Source organism: Mobula birostris, chromosome 5 (genome assembly GCF_030028105.1).
Source record: "Mobula birostris isolate sMobBir1 chromosome 5, sMobBir1.hap1, whole genome shotgun sequence".
NCBI lineage: Eukaryota > Metazoa > Chordata > Chondrichthyes > Myliobatiformes > Myliobatidae > Mobula > Mobula birostris.
The window spans coordinates 20696191-20710619 of NC_092374.1; the positions used below are offsets into that span (position 1 = coordinate 20696191).

The 14429-nt window shown below is 42.4% G+C and overlaps 1 protein-coding gene across 5 annotated transcripts in view; it reads right to left on the reverse strand.

Moving 5' to 3' along the window:
• The window catches only part of vegfc (vascular endothelial growth factor c), a 224409-nt gene that overhangs the window by 80566 nt on the left and 129414 nt on the right, over positions 1-14429 (reverse strand). For all 5 annotated transcript variants that reach the window (XM_072257682.1, XM_072257686.1, XM_072257684.1 and 2 more), the window contains exon 2: positions 10777-10984. In XM_072257682.1, the coding sequence (XP_072113783.1) occupies positions 10777-10984 (208 nt within the window). The remainder of the gene's footprint in view (positions 1-10776; positions 10985-14429) is intronic.

Sequence of the window (14429 nt, forward strand, 5' to 3'; positions counted from 1 at the left end):
AATAGTTGTTCTATGGGCGAAAACACCTCATTAATGAGACAGGTGAGAGGAGAATGGCCAGACTGGTTCAAGCTGAAAGGAAGGTGACAATAACACAAATAACCATGTGTTACAATAGTGGTGTGCCAAAGAGCATCTCTGAACATGCACCACGTCAAACCTTGAAAAGAATGGGCTACAGCAACAGAAGATCATGAACATACACTTAGTGTCCACTTTATTCGGTGCAGGAGGTATTTAAAAGTGGACACTGATGGTATTCCTATCCTTGTTCTCCAATGGATGAGTACAAAAAGTAAAAATGGCTACTCACATCGATCTCACACATAATAAGTAAGCGTCACATAGGCACCATTGCCAAGAAAACACACCAGCGCCTCTACTTGCTTTGAGGGCTAAAGAAATTCTGTAAGTAAAGAGCGTCCTATCCAGGTGCACAGCAGCTCAAGATGGCAACTGCTCTTCCTGAGACTGCAAGACAGTCATGGAAACAGTTCTGCACATCACAGAAACCAGTTTCCTCCTCCATGGACTCTGTCTACATCCTCACTGCCTTGGTAAACCAGCCAACAATATCAAAGACCTCTACCAACCTGGACATTCTCTCTTCTCCTGCCCTCCGTTAGCCAGAGAGTGGTGAATCTGTGGAGGCCAAGTCTTTATGTATATTTAAGGCAGAGGTTGATAGATTCCTGATTGGCCAGGGCATGAAGGGATATGGGGAGAGGGCAGGAGATTGAGGCTGAGAGGGAAATTGGATCAGTCATGATGAAATGGCTCAATGGGCCCAATCGTCTAATTTTGCTCTTGTATCTTATGGTCTCCCCCACACCCCACCAGGCAGAAGGTACAGAACTCTGAAAGCTCATACCACCAAACCCAGGCCAGCTTATGTTCTGCTGTTGAATGGACCCCTTGTGCAGCAGGCAGATTCTTGACTTCACAGTGTATCTCATCATGTCCTTCCACCTTATTGACCGCCTGCACTGCACTCTCTATGCAACTGGAACACTTTATTCTGTCAATTCTTTTCCCTCAATGTACCGATGTGTTGAAATGATCTGTATGGAAGGCATGAAAATCAAAGAATTTAATTGTACTTCGTTACTTGAGGTTATAATAATCTGATTATCAATTATATCTCTGAAGCAAAAGGGTTTTTGAATGAGTGCAGGAGCATCATTTCAGTCAATGGAGGTACAGATATGGGCCAATAGTGTCTCATTAATTCAATGATTCACAGTTAGTGGAATTCTGCATTAAAAATGTATTAATATTCAATGAGGTTTGCATACTTCTTCAGTGCCAGACCATGACGAGACAAGCACTCTTGAATAAAAAAAATCTCCAGTGTACAATCTAAATAAAATCATTATCCAATCTCAAGAGAGCAACGCTTATGATTCACTATACCTAACTTGCAGAAAGTAACTTTTCCCCTTTTTACTTATGCCCTTGCAAATCCTGTGTTGAATTGGTTATCAAGTCACTGCTTCGTGGCCAAAATCTTGTTTGTACTGGCAGCTTGGAAATTGGTTCAGAACTTTAACCCCAGTGAAATTCTACCACTCTTGCCAATATAAGCTCCATATATTCAGCACTGTGAATTGATGTGAATATAAAACATGCTAACTAAAGGTAAATTGGGTTTCTGTGCCAAATCTGAAGAAGCATAGGACCATAAGACATTGGAGCAGAATCAGTAAGGCATCAAAGGTTATGGAGAGAAGGCAGGAGAATGGGATTGAGAGGGATAATAAATCAGACATGATGGAATGACAGAATGATGGAATTAAGCCATCTGACCCATCAAGCCTTCTCCACGATTCCATCATGGCTAATTATTATCCCTTTCAACCCCATTCTCCTGCCTTCTCTCTGTAACCTTTGACGCCCTAAATAATCAAGAACATACCAACCTCTACATTAAATATACTCCATAACTTGGCTTCCACAGATTCGTCACCCTCTAGCTAAAGAAATTCCTCCTCATCTCTGTTTTAAATGAACAGCTATACTGGGGCTGTGCCCTCTGGTCCTTGTCTCACCCACTCTAGTAAACATCTTCTGCACAACCACTTTCTCTAGGCCTTTCAATATTCGATAGGCTTCAATGAGATTCCCTTTATTCTACTAAATTCCAATGAGTACAGACCCAGAGCCATCAAACACTCTTCATACTGTAAGTTAACCATTTCATTTCTGGAAGCATTCTCGTGAACCTTCTCTGGACCCTCTCCAATGCCAGCACATCTATTCTTATATTTGAGACCCAAAACTGCTCACGATACTTGAAGTGCAGTTTGACCAATGCCTTATAGAAATTCAATATTACATTCTTTAGATACAACACTGATTTGTTTCAACTGCAGCAATTCTCTAATGACTCAGCAATATTTGGGTGTACAACGGGAGGATGGGAGGATGAATACAAGGCCCTGGTGGAAGACTTTGCTTAGTGGTGCAAGCTGAATCATCCGCAGCTCAACACTAGTAAGACAAATGAATTTTAAGAAGACTAAGCCTGCATTGCTCCCTGTTACTATTGATGGTGAGGACCTAGAAGTACCTATGGTGCACCTGTATGATAGACTTGAGTGGAGCACCACCACAGAGGCTATGTACAAGAATGTCAAGAGTCCCCTCTACTTCCTGAGGAGAGCATGAAGGCCTCTCCTTCACATGTTCTACCATTCTGTTGTTGCCAGTACAATCTTCGATGCAGTGGTGTTCTGGGGCAATGGCATCAATATGGGTGATGCCAACAGGCTCAATAAACTGACTGAAAGGCTGGCTCTGTTATAGGAGTCAAAGTGGACGTACTGGAGGCTGTGGTAGAACAAAGGACACTACGGAAAATCCTGGCAATTCTGGACAATGTTTCTCACTCTCTGCATACCACCTTGACTGAACAGAGGATCACTTTTAGTAACACACTAAGACAACTGTGCTGCTCCAAAGAGCGCTATATGAAGTCATTCCTACCCTCAGCCATTAGGCTCTGTAATGAGTCAACCTATAGCCGGGAAAGTAATGACCCCTTCCTGTTCAATTGTTAATGGTAACTTTTTTTTTTATCCTTTTTACTTCTCTTCTAATATTTATATCTGTGCACTTGTAAAGCTACTGTGACCCTGTAATTTCCTTTGGGAGCAGTAAAGTATCTATCTATCTATTACATTCTATTCCTCTCAAAATGAATGCTAGCATTGCAATTGTCTTCCTAACCACCGACTCAACCTTCAAGTTAACTTGTTGGGAATCCTTCACAAGGACCCCAAAGTTCCTTTGCACACCTGATTTTTGAATTTTTCTCCCTATTTAGAAAATAGTCTACACCTCTATTCCTTCTATCAAAGCGCATGACCATACATTTCCCTACATTATATTCCATCTGCCATTTCTTTGTCCATTCTCCCAATCTATCTAAGCCCTTCTGCTTCCTCACCACTACCTGCCCCTTCACCTGTCTTCGAATGTTCCGTAAATTTAACCACAAAGACATCAACTCTATCATCAGAATTATTGACATACAGCATGAAAAGAAGTGGTCCCAACACTAACCCCTGTGGAACATCACTAGCCACAGGCAGCCAACCAGAAAAGGCTCCCTTTAATCTCATTCTTTGCCTCCTGCTAGTCAGCCAGTCTGTGCTAGTATCTTTCCTGTAATACCATGGGCTCTTATCTTGTTAAGCAGACCCATGAGTGGTATCTTGTCAAAGGCCTTCTGAAAATCTAAGTAAAAATATCCACTGGCTCTCCTTTGTCTATCCTACCTGTTATTTCCTCAAAGAATTTCAACAGATTTGTCCTTAACAAAACCATGCTGACTTTGTCTGATTTTATCATGTGCTTCCAAATACTCTGAAACCCCATCCTTAATAATGGACTCCAACATCTTCCCAACCACTGAAGTCAGGCTATCTGCCCTATCTCCCCTTCTCCCCTTTCTTCAACCTTTATCCCCTCTTAAAAAGTGGACAGACATTTGCAATTTCCTAGTCCCTCTGGATCCTTCCAGAATTTTGTGATTCTGGAAAGATCATTACTAATACCTTCACAATCTCTTTCAAAATCCTGGAGTATAGTCAATCTGATCTAGGCGACTTATCTATTTTTAGCACAAGAAATTCTGCAGATGCTGGAAATCCAAAGCAAAACACACGAAGTACTGCAGGAACTCAGCAGGTCAGGCAGCTTCCATGGGAATGAACAAATTGTCGACATTTCAGTCCCAGACCCTTCTTCAACACTGGAAAGGAAGGGGGAAGACACCAGAATAAAAAGGTGGGGGGAGGGGAAGGAGGATAGCTGAAAGGTGATCGGTGAAGCCAGGCAGGTGGGAAAGGTAAAGGGCTGGAGAGGAAGGAATCTGAGAGGAGAGTGGACCAAAGGAGGGGCAACATGGGGTGGTGATTGGCAGGTGAGAAGAGGTAAGAGGCAAGAGTGAGAAATAGAAGAAGGGAAGGCGAGGGAAAAAATTCTTACCAGAAGAAGAAATTAATATTCATGCCATCAGGTTGGAGGCTACCCAGATGCAATATAAGCTGTTTCTCCTCCACCCTGAGGGTGGCCTCATTGTTGCAGAAGAGGAGCCATGGACTGATATGTTGAATGGGAAGGGGAATTGGAATTAAAATGTTTGGTGACCAGGACCTACCGCTTTAGGCAGATGGAGCAGAGGTGCTTGACAAATTACTCCCCCAATTTACTACAGGTCTCACCACATTAGAGGAGGCTGCATCAGGAGCACCAGATACAACAGATGACCCCAAGAGATTTGCAGGTAAAGTGTTGCCTCACCCTGAAAGAACTGTTTGGGACCTTGAATGGAGGTGAGGGAAGAGCTGAATGGCCACGTACAGCACTTTGACCACTTGCAAGGATAAGTGCTGGGAGGGAGATTAGTGGGGAGGGGTGAATGGACAAGAGGATCACAGAGGGAGAAATCCCTGTGGAAAGCGGAGGGAGGGGGATGTAAAGATATGTTTGGTGGTAGGATCCCTTTGGAGATGGTGGAAGTTGTGGAGAGTGATATGTTGGATACGGAAGCTCGTGGGGTGGTAGGTAAGGACAAGAGGAACTCTATCACTGTCAAGGTGGTGGGAGGATGGGGTAAGTGCAGACTTATAGGAAATGTAGCAGATGCGAGTGAAGGCAGCATCCATGGTGGAGGAAGGGAAACCCCGCTCTGTGAAGAAGGAGAACATTTTTGATGTCCTGGAAAGGAAAGCCTCATCCTGGGAACAGATGCAGCTGAGATGAAAGAACTAAGAAAAGGGAACAGCATTTTTATAGGAGACAGGGTGGGAAGTGTTGTAGTCAAGATAGCTGTGGGAATCGGTAGGTTTATAAAATATCTCAGTCGACACTTTGTCTCCAGAGAAGGAGAAACAGAGATTGAGAAAGTGGAGGGAGGTGTTGGAAATTATCTACACTTAGACCTTTCAGCTTCCCAAGCACCTTTTTCTTTTTTAATAGCAACTGCACTCACTTGTGCCCCCTGTTACTCACAAATAGCTGGCACAATGCTAGTGTTTTTCACAGTGAAGACTGATGCAAAATACATATTAAGTTCATCTGCCGTTTCTTTGTCCCCCATTACTGCCTGTCCACTTTTATTTCCCAATGGTCTGATATCCGCTCTATTTATCTGAAACAAATCTTATGTTTTCCTCTTTTATATTATTGGCTCACTTTCCTTCATATTCCATCATTTCTCTCCTTATGACTTTTATGTCTTCTGTTGATTTTTAAAAGCTTCACAATCCTTAAATTTCCCACTTTTTTTGCTATACTATATGTCCTCTCTTTTTCCTTTATGCTGTCTTTGACTTCCCTTGTCAGCCATGTTTACCTCATCCATCCTTTAAAATACTTATTCATTTTTGAGATGTATCTTTTTTGCACCTTTCTGAATTGCTGTTCTGCCATTCTCTCTGCTAATGTCTCTTTCCAATCAACTTTGGCCAGCTGCTCTCTCACGCTTCTGTAATTCATTTTTCTCAACTGTAATACTGATACATCTGACACTTTTTCTCCCTCTCAAACTGCAAAGTGAATTCTACCATATTATGCTCACTGTCTTCTAATGGCTCCTTTACCTTAAGCTCCCTAATCAAATCTAGTTCATTATGCAACACCCAATCCAGAATTGCCTTTCTCCCAGTGCTCAAAACAGCCATCTCAGAGGCATTCTACAAATTCCCTTGCTTGTTATCCAGCACTAACATGCTTATTTTCCCAACCTATCTGCATATTGAAATCCCCATGACTGTCATAACATTGCCCTTTTTACATGCCTTTTCTATCTCCCATTGCAATTTATATCCTATATCCTGGCTATTGCACGAATGCCTGTATATAATTCCCTCCTGGGTCTTTTTATCCTTACAGTTTCTTAACTCCATACACAAGGATTCTACATCTGCCAATTCTATGTCACCTTTCTCTAAGGATTTGATTTTACTTTTCACCGACAGAGCCAACCCACTCCTTCGGTCTAACTGCTCTTTCAATACAATGTGTATCCTTGGATGTTAAGCTCTGAACTATGATCTTCCTTCAGCCACGGCTCAGTGTTGCCCACAACGTCATGCTTACCAATCTCTAACTCCGTTACAAGATCATCTATCTTATTCTGCATACTGTGCGCATTCAAATATAACACCTTCAGTCCTGTATTCATCACATTTTTTAGTTTTGCTCCCCTGTTATGCTTCATCTCATCCCATTGACTGTAATTTTGCCCTATCGTCTGCCTGTCCTTTCTCACGGTCCCATTACACACTGCGTCTACTTGTATATCAACTGTCCCATCTTCAGCCCTATCACTTTGTTTCCAATCACCCTGCCAAATTAGTTAAAATCCTCTAGCAAACATACCTGCAACAATATTGGTTCTCTTTGGATTCAGAAATAACCCATACTTTTTGTACATGTCATACCTTCCCCAGAAGAGATCCCAATGATCCAGAAATCTGAAATCCTGTCCCCTTCACCACTTCCTCAGCCACCCATTCATCTGTACCATCATACTGAAAAATGCTTTCTTCACTACCTAATCTTACCTGTTTGCCACTTTCAAAAAAGATGTACTTGTATCACTGGGTCTCTCCACTCTACAACAATCCTCAGGGCCCTATCATTCATTGTGCACAATCTGCCATGGGTTGTCTGACCAAAATGAAAAATCTTGCAATTTTCTGAATTAAATGTCATCTGTAATTTTTTTGGACTACTGGCCCAGTCGATCAAACTCCTGTTGTAATTTTAGATAACCTTCTTCACTATTCATTATGCACTAATTTTAGTGTTGTCTACAAGCATTCTATATATTCTGTAGTAAGAAATTATACATTCTTACTATACCACCTGCATTCTCATCCATATTGTTAATATAAATGATGGAAAACAGCAGAACCAGCACCGATCCTTGTGGCACATTGCTGGTCACTGATGTCACGTCTGAAAATGTGGTAAGATATGCAAAGATTACAAGATTAAAGATTAACTTTATTTGTCACATGTACATCAAAATGTACAGTAAAATGCATTGTTTGCGTCAATGACCAACCTCATCTGAGAATTATGCTGAGGCCAGCCCACAAGTCTCACTTGCTTCCAACACAGCATGCTTAAACTTTTCTAACTCTAACCGATGCGCCTTTGGAATGTGCAAAGAAACTGGAGTATCCAGAGGAAACCCACGTGTTCATGAGAAGAGCATGCAAATGTAGGAGTGAAATGACGAGAAATTTCTTTAGATTTGAAGACACAAAAGGCATCAAAGTTATGAGGAGAGAAAGCAGGTATGTGACTGTGGAGTGATAAAGAGATACAGCATGGCATTAGGCCCTGTGCATTGGCCAATTAAACTACCAAGCTGCACAAGTTGGGAATGTGGGAGGAAACCAAAGCACTCAGAGGAAACCCACATGGAGTTGGTGGCTTCTATTTCCCTTATGTTCCAAACACCTTTTGCTTGTGCTAAGTCAACAATCCTGGCAATGGCTTCATCAAAATGTAAACATGGGCTGTTCTCTTATCTTGGTTTGATGTGTAATCAAATAAAGGAGTCAAAACACTTTGCTGTTATAGATGCATTATCAAGGTTGCCTTGAAAATTCAGACATGGTCAATTAAGATATGATACTTAAGAGGTTATATTCCATTTAAAGAGATGAAGATAGATAAGGAGACATAACAAGAAACTGTCCTAAAATAAATATCATAAAACTTTAAAAAAACAAACTGAAATCAGACAAATACTCAAATGTGAGCATGAAACTGTACATAGAGCTCATTAAAGTTAAAGCATCATAGAGGATGGAAAATAGGTGCTTTGGTCTATAAAATCCATACCTAAAATTAACCATCTATTTACATTAGCCCCATTAATCCCACTTCATTCTCCTCACAGTTCTGTCAACTTTCCCCAAAATCTAACAGTAATGTACATAAACACCAGTGGAAATTTACAGTGGATAATTAAGCTACCAACTTGCATATCTTTTGTAATAGGCCAAAGCCAATACGGCTTCCTTAAGGGGAAACCTTGCCTGACAAATCTGTTGGAATTCTTTGAGGAAATAACAGTTAGGATAGAAAAAGGTGAGTCAGTGGATGTTGTTTCCTTGAATTTTCAGAAGCCCTTTGACAAGGTGCCATACTTGGTGCTGCTTAACAAGCCCAGGGTATTACAGGAAAGATATTAGCATAGATGGAAGATTGGCTGATTGGCAAGAGGCATAAGGTTGGGAATAAAGGGGGCCTTTTTTGGTTGGTTGCCAATGAATAGTGGTGTTCCACAGGGATCTGTGTTGAGACCACTTTGTTTTACATTAAATGTCAACGATTTGGATGATGGAATTGAATAACGTGCGACTAAGTTTGCAAATGATACGAATATAGGTGGAGGAGCAGGTACCATTCAGGAAGCAGGGAGCATGCTGAAGGACTTAGGCAGTTAGGGAGAATGGGTAAAGAAGTGGCAGATGGGATAATAGTGTGGCGAAGCGAAGTGTATGGTCATATACTTTGCTAGAAGGAATAAAAGTGTAGACTATTTTCTAAATGGGGTGAAAATTCAAAAATCAGAAGTGAAAAGGGACATGGGATTCCTTGTGCAGGATTCCCTTAAGGTTAACTTGCAGGTTGAGTCAGTGGTAAGGAAAGCATTCCCTTCGAGGGGACTAGAGTATAATAGGTTTCAGTAGGTACATTTAATGTCAGAGAAATGTATACAATATACGTACATCCTGAAATTCTTTATCTTCATAAGTATCCACGAAAACAGAGGAGTGTCCCAAAGAATGGATGACAATTAAATGTTAGAACCCCAAATCCCTCCAGCTCCCCCCTCCCACGCACAAGGAGCAGCAAAGCACCAGCTCCCCCACTAGCAAACAAAAAACAAGTATGTAATACAGAGGCTTTATAAATCATTGATTAAATTGCACTTGGAGTACTTGGAGTACTATGAGTAGTTTTTGGCCACTTATTTAAGAAAAGATGTGCTAGCATTGGAGAGGGTCCAAAGGAAGTTCACGAGAATGATTCTGAGAATGAAAGGATTAGTGGATGAGGAGCATTTGATGGCTTTGGGCCTGTACTCACTGAAGTTTAGAAGAATGAGTGGGGATCTTATTGAAATCTATTGAATGTTAAAAAGCCTAGATAGAGTGGATGTGGAGAGAATGTCTCCTACAGTGGGAGAGTCTAGTACCAGAGGACGCGGCCTCAGAATAGAGGCTCTTCCATTTAGTACAGAGAAGAGGAGGAATTTTTTTAGCCAGAAGGTGTTGAATCTGTGGAATTCACTGCCACAGATGGCTGTGGATGCCAAGTCATTGGTATATTTAAAGCACAGTTTGATTCGTCAGGAGGTCAAAGGTTACGGAGAGAAGGCAGGAGAATGGGAATGAGTGGGATAATAAATCTGCCATGATGGAATGGAGCAGACTCCATGGGCCAAATGGCCTTATGACCTTTCCTTGGGAAGTGGGAGAAAGCTGAAACATCCAGTGGAAGCCCATGCTGTCCACATGCAAAGTCCACACAGGCAGCATTGAAATTCAGAACTGAACCCCTTTGTCAGTGAAACAAGATTGTATTCAAGGGGACACACCCAAAATGCAGGAAGAACTCAGTAGGCCAGGCAGCATCTAAGGAATAGGGTAAACAGTTGATGTTTCAGACCAAGACCCTTCATCACAATTTTTTTTTCCATTGATACTGCCTGGCCTGCTGAGTTCTTCCAGCATTTTGCATGTGTTGATTGGATTTCCAGCACCTGCAGATTTTCTCTTGTTTGTATTCAAAGGGTTTTTTATTTAACTAAGTTTAGAAGAAATTCACACTGCATATTTGGGTTTGTAAGCAGGAAGACCATTCCCAGAATGGGTGGGATGGGAAATGAAAAAAAAACCTCCATGAGCCTATATTTTATCAATCTGTGACAATCACCACTATCAGCAACAACCTGCATTTAGCCCTTCCAGACTAAAGGGGGTTCAAATCTACTTGAAAATGCTGGAAGTCTGAAATTAAAACAAAACAAACAAAAAAAATGCTGGAAGCACTCAATAGATCAGGCACCATCTGTTTTCTGTTTCACTAAGTATCTGAAAACTTTGCTCATGTATCTGTGAATATAACTGTAAGAAAGTGGATGTTATAAAATTACTGAAAAGCACTTTAAAACTACAGGCATTTCATTCGAAAGCTTGACTGCCCACTCAAAAAAAGTTCACCTTCAGAGGTATGACTTACTTTTTAGAATCTCAGGGTTGTAAAAAGTTGCTGCAAATGACACAGGCTCCTCTGCTACTGTGCCGAGACCAGACTCCCTGTATTGTGGCCACCCTCTCATTGATTGGCATTTCAGCATTTTCCAGTGCTCAGGGTAAAATATCATCATGAGTTCATCCACACTGGATACAGAACGTAACTGCTGCTCCAGCTCACTGCTCATATGACCCTGGTGAGGAAAACAGAGATCGTCAGTTAAGCAGACAACAATCTGGGGCACCCAAACCTAAAGAGAGGGAAACTGGTGTGTATTCTGTTTCACCGAGACCTGGCTTTCCCCTGCCATCCCCGACTGTGCCATCTGACCAGAGGGATTTTCGATCCATCGGATGGACCGAGTGGCGTCTTCGGGCAAGACGAGGGGAGGTGGTGTCTGCCTACTGATCAACACTGCGTGATGCTCGGACACAGCGGCACTGACAAGCACCTGCAGCCCGGACCTGGAACACCTGTCAGTGAAGTGTCGTCCCTACTATCTGCCACGGGAATTCACCTCGGTCATACTGACAGCGGTCTACATTCCCCCCCAGGCGGACGTGGAGTATGCTCTGAACATACTGTATGCCAACATCAGTGAACTTGAGACCAGGTATCTGGAGGCTTTGCTCATTACAGCTAGGGACTTTAATCAGGCTAACCTCAGAAAGGCACTGCCAAAAGTTATACCAACATGTCTCCTGCCCCACTAGAGGCCCGAATATACTTGACCACTGCTACACAGCAGTCAAGGATGCCTACCGTTCCGTCCCACGACCTCACTTTGGAAAATCAGACCATCAGGTCGCACTCCTCCTCCCGGCTTACAAACAGAAACTGAAGCGGGAGGTCACGGTGTCAAAAGTAGTGTCGCGTTGGACAGAGGAAACGGATGAGGTCCTCAGTGACTGCTTTGAATCGGTGGACTGGTTAGTATTCAAGGACTCGGCAGCTAACCTCGATGAGTATGCCTCAGCTGTCACGGACTTTATTTGGAAATGCACGGAGGACCGTGTGTCTCACAAGATGACCCGGGTATTCCCTAACCGGAAACCTTGGATGAATTATGAGGTCAAGTCCCTTTTAAAGGCTAGAGCTGCGGCTTTTAGGTCCGGGGCTACCAGTCGCTACACGGAATCTGGAACTCCAGAAAGCCATTAAGGGTGCTAAGAAGCAATATCAAGCCAAGTTGGAAGCCCAGGCTAACCAGAGGGATGCTAGTAGACTATGGCAGGGTCTAAATGAGATCACTGGGCACAAAGAAAAGGCTGGGAATATCAATAACTGTGGCGCTTCTCTTCCTGACAAACTTAATGTATTCTACGCAAGATTCAAACAGAAAAGGAGCGTCCCACTCCCTCCGGATGAACCGGACCTGGTGGCATCGAGATTCATCATCACCGAGGAGGACATTAGAAGGGCCTTCCTGAAGATAAATCCAAGGGAGGCAACGGGCCCAGATGGTGTCCCGGGACGGGTTCTCAGGGCCTGTGCAAGCGAGCTAGCTGGAGTGTTTGCTGACATCTTCAACTGCTCCTTGCTTCAGTCTAAGATCCCCTTGTGTTTTAAGGCGGCAACAATAATCCCAGTGCCGAAGAAGAGCAAGGTGGCATGCCTGAATGACTATCGACCTGTGGCTCTGACATCAATTGCTATGAAGTGCTTCGAGAGATTGGTTATGGCACACATCAACCACAGCCTACCAGTCAAACTCGACGCTTTGCAATTCGTCTACCAGAGCAACAGGTCAACGGCAGATGCCATCTCTCTGGCCCTATATTCCTCCTTAGAACACCTGAAGATTAAAGACGCATACATAAGGCTCCTTTTCATTGACTACAGCTCTGCCTTTAATACCATCATTCCAAATAAACTGATTCCCAAGCTCCAGAACCTGGGCCTTAGCACTCAGATCTGCAGCTGGATCTTCAACTTCCTCACAGACAGGACCCAGGCTGCAAAAATAGGGGACAAGCTCTCCTGTACAATCACTCTGAGCACCGGTGCCCCACAAGGCTGTGTACTCAGCCCCCTGCAGTACTCACTGTACACCCATGATTGTGTAGCCAAGTTTCCATTGAACTCAATATATAAGTTTGCTGATGACACAACAATTGTAGGCTGTATCTCGGGTAATGATGAGTTTGAGTACTGAGAGGAAATTGAGAACCTGGTGACATGGTGCGAAGACAATAACCTATCCCTCAAAGTCAGCAAGACAAAGGAATTGGTTGTTGACTTCAGAAGGAGTAGCGGACCACACGACCCAATTTACGTCGGCGGTGCGCAAGTGGAACAGGTCAAAAGCTTAAAGTTCTTTGAGGTCAATATCACAAATGACCTGACTTGGTCCAACCAAGCAGAGTTCACTGCCAAGAAGGCCCACTAGCACCTTTACTTCCAGAGAAAACTACAGAAATTTGACGTCCCCTAAAACCCTCACTAATTTTTATAGATGCACCGTAGAAAGTGTTCTTCGAGGGTACATCACAACTTGGTATGGAAGTTGTCCTGTCCAAGACTGAAAGAAGCTGCAGAAGATCATGAACACGGCGCAGCACATCACACAAACCAATCTTCAATCCTTGGACTCACTTTACACCACACGCTGTCGGAGCAGTGCTGCCAGGATAATCAAGGACACGACCCACCCAGCCAACATACTTTTTGTCCCTCTTCCCTCCGGGAGAAGGCTCAGGAGCTTGAAGACTCATACAGCCAGATTTGGGAACAGTTTCTTTCCAACTGTGATAAGACTGCTGAACGGATCCTGATCCGGATCTGGGCTGTATCCTCCAAATATCCGGACCTGCCTCTCGGTTTTTTTTGCACTACCTTACTTTCCATTTTTCTATTTTCTATTTATGATCTATAATTTAAATTTTTAATATTTACTAATTTTTACTATTTTTAATATTTAACATTTGTAATCCAGGGTGTTGGAAGCGCAGAATCAAATATCGCTGTGATGATTGTACGTTCTATTATCAATTGTTTGGCGACAATAAAGTTAAGTAAGTAAATTGGCTCAGCCTACTTACACAATTCAAGTATTTGACCAATTCAGACACTAAAGTGTGGCTTTGAACGATTTGCAGCTGATAGGCTCTGTGTTATTGAAAGACTCTTTGGATCACTTTGGGATGTTCATGTAAAAAAAATCTGATCATAATCTTGATAACATACAAGAGTTAAATTACACACTTCTACAAAGAGCATCAGAGAGAGGTAGGGGTTTGGATTAACGTTCCAGACAATGTGATTTAATTTCCACCCAGGCCAGTAGAGAATTCAATTTATTTAAAGAACTTATGTACTGAAAGTTATTGTTAATATTGGAATTTATTAACCTACTGGTGTTTGAGTGCTTTCTAACCTAAGAACACCTCTGTTCCTTTATTAATAAAAATACGTACTGCTCTTCACTTTATATTCATATTGTGTCTTTTTTTTTCTTGAAGTTCTATTTGCTTCTGCAGTTCTAGTCATGCATATTTTATGGATGTGTTTTAAATATTACTTCACAAGCAGATATCTGACATAATAAGCTATGTCCCTGTTGTCATGAAAAGTTGTAGAGTCATAGAATCATACAACACTATGGTACAGAAATAGGCCCTTCAGTCCATCTAGTCTAT